At 49.2% G+C, this 2,664-nt stretch overlaps 1 protein-coding gene across 2 annotated transcripts in view; it reads left to right on the forward strand.

Annotated features, from left to right (window-relative positions):
* Positions 1 to 2,664, forward strand: part of SPECC1 (sperm antigen with calponin homology and coiled-coil domains 1) — a 258,533-nt gene that overhangs the window by 151,526 nt on the left and 104,343 nt on the right. For both annotated transcript variants that reach the window (XM_023514043.1, XM_023514042.1), the window contains exon 6: positions 2,530 to 2,603. In XM_023514043.1, the coding sequence (XP_023369811.1) occupies positions 2,530 to 2,603 (74 nt within the window). The remainder of the gene's footprint in view (positions 1 to 2,529; positions 2,604 to 2,664) is intronic.

Below are 2,664 nucleotides of genomic sequence, written 5' to 3' on the forward strand. Positions count from 1 at the left end.
GCCCCCGTCAGTGTGAGCAGTTGTGTGTTAGGGGGAGCCCCCATCAGTGTGAGAGGTCGTGTGTTAGGGGAGCCCCCGTCAGTGTGAGCGGTCGTGTGTTAGGGGGAGCCCCCGTCAGTGTGAGCAGTTGTGTGTTAGGGGGAGCCCCCGTTGGTATGAGCAGTCATGTGTTGGGGAGCCCCCGTTGGTATGAGCGGTTGTGTGTTGGGGGAACCCCCGTCGGTGTGAGTGGTCGTGTGTTGGGGAGCCCCCGTCAGTGTGAGTGGTCGTGTGTTGGGGGAGCCCCCGTCGGTGTGAGTGGTTGTGTGTTAGGGGAGCCCCAGTCAGTGTGAGCGGTGGAGCTGTGAGCACGGGTTCAGTGTTACTGAATCAACAGTGTGGAGCACCCAGAGAAAGGAGCAGGCAGTGTGACGGTGTGTGTCAAGCTGCCCCGAGGAGTGTAGAATAACTTCTGCAGTGTGTCATGAAGCAGGGGAAAGATGGGAAAGCAGCTACTATATTCCTGGATTTATGAGACGTCAGCCAGTTTCAAAAAGTGGTGGGCAGCGTTGCTGTGAAGCCGAAAACTGAAGAAATTTATGTTCCCATTGCCCAGGGTCAGGAAAACATCAAACCCTTCTCATCCGATGCTCTTGGCTGCAGTTTTCACGAAGGCCCTGAGGTGTGAGAAGTGTTGACTTTGCAGGCAGGCTGTGCAGTCCGGAGACTGTGGAAGAATTGTAAAATTCTGGCTCAGTGCTGGGCAGAGAGAGACGTGGGGCGAGCATGTTGCTAAGGATGAGACCAGCTTATTTGATAAGGACCTTGGCAGGTGATGCAGATGGCCTTCTGGTTGAAAATGCTGACCAGAGGCTGGTGTGAACCCAGCCCTGTATTTCTCCTGGGAGCAAAGTTCAGTATTTGCTAGTTTAGTGTGCCTGCGACCACCGTGGATGGTGAGAACAGACTGCGTTTTAGACCTTGACTAACTGTTTAGCCTAAAAGTTGCCAGCAGCTACTCCATTCTATCCCAGACAGGACGTCAGAACTGTGGGACCCTGGCGTCAGTGTCCTGGGGCCATTCTCAGTATACAGCCGAAAACTGAGACACCATCAAGGGTGTTAATTTCCAGACACAGCCCCTGTTCTCAAAGAATAAAGTCAAAGACAAGTTCTGTTTTATTTTGTTTTTGTTTTTATGGCCCATTGCTGTTGAGAATATGGCTGTATTGTTCCTAATTCCTTAAAGCCAGCACAGACACACTGAGAAAACCAGTGTGTAGTTGATGTCCAGAGCAGATTTCAGGCTCACCCTCTGTAGTTATATCATCATATAGCCAAGAGTGAAAATAACGCTGATTGTCTTTTGGAAAGCTTTTAAACTTAAGTGAAGGAGATGAAGGTATTATCAGGATATCTTTCTGCTAAGAGACCCAGGGACAGACAAATCCAGTTCTAGACCAATCGTTTCTTCTCAGAAGAGCCTTTAGATGGCAGCGGTTCTCAACCTGTGGGTCGCAACCTCGGAAAGCACATCCTGCATATCAGATATTTACATTACGATTCATAACAGTCGCAAAATCACAGTTATGAAGTAGCAACGAAAATAATTTTATGGTTGAGGGTCACCAAACATGAGGAACTGTATCAAAGAGTCGCGGCATTAGGAAGGTTGAGAACCCCTGCTTTAGAGAAAGGAACTGAAAAATAAAGAGAAGCAAGGGAGCGTTTTCTGACTGCAGCGTCGAGCCCAGAAAGAGATTCTCAGGCCCCACATGCTGAACGGGATCTACCAGGGCAGGAACTGGCTGTGAGCGTTTGTTTTAAGCCTCCTCTGGGGAATCCGATTCACAGACAGCTTAACAGACAACTACCGCTCTAGGTTGGCACATGGAGAGCCACTGAGGAATTTTAACTTGGGGATTGATGTGATCAGATTTAAACTTAAATTTTCTGATAGCACTATGGAGAGAATTGGAGACAGTGAGGTGGAGGGGCTGATATAGGGAGAGGTGTCAGCGCCTGTGAAGCTGTCGGAATACACACACCCAGGTTTCATCTGCCCGTGGAGACTTTGACTCCATGGGTCTGGATCTGGGGCTGGACATCTGTGCCTCTGAAAAGTGTCACAAGTGGTTCTGAGGCTTAAACTTTGATTAAAAAGCAAAACTTGGAAACTGGTTTAGACATCACAGGAGTAGAGACCAGCCATCTCCTGTATTATGTGAAAACCTCTGCCCCACAGCGAGGAGGGACATTCCGGATGAGAGGTCAGGGGAGTGAGGAGTGTGGGCGGCTACTGCGGCCTCTTCCCACGTGCCACATGGTTGCACAGCCTGTCTCCAGAGACTATAAACTAAACACACACCACTGATTTTGTAAGTCATCCCATTTTCTATCTTGGAGGAACCTCCTACTTCCAGCCCACTGTTTTCAAGGTGCTAAAAATTGCATTTATAATGGAATGAATGGAAGTATTTGGGTAGCTGGCTCCCCTTCACTCAGAGGTCTCATGACTTTTCCAACAATTATATGAATATTTGTCTTTAGGTAACGTGATCAAGCTGGAGGAACAGAAGTCAGACCTGGAGAGACAACTGAAGACCCTGACAAAGCAGATAAAGGTGAGACGTGGGCCATGCAGGGAATGAGACGTGGGCCAGGGCAGGGGATGAGACGTGGGCC

This window comes from Otolemur garnettii, unplaced genomic scaffold (genome assembly GCF_000181295.1).
Source record: "Otolemur garnettii isolate 467f Iridium unplaced genomic scaffold, OtoGar3 scaffold00046, whole genome shotgun sequence".
Lineage (NCBI taxonomy): Eukaryota > Metazoa > Chordata > Mammalia > Primates > Galagidae > Otolemur > Otolemur garnettii.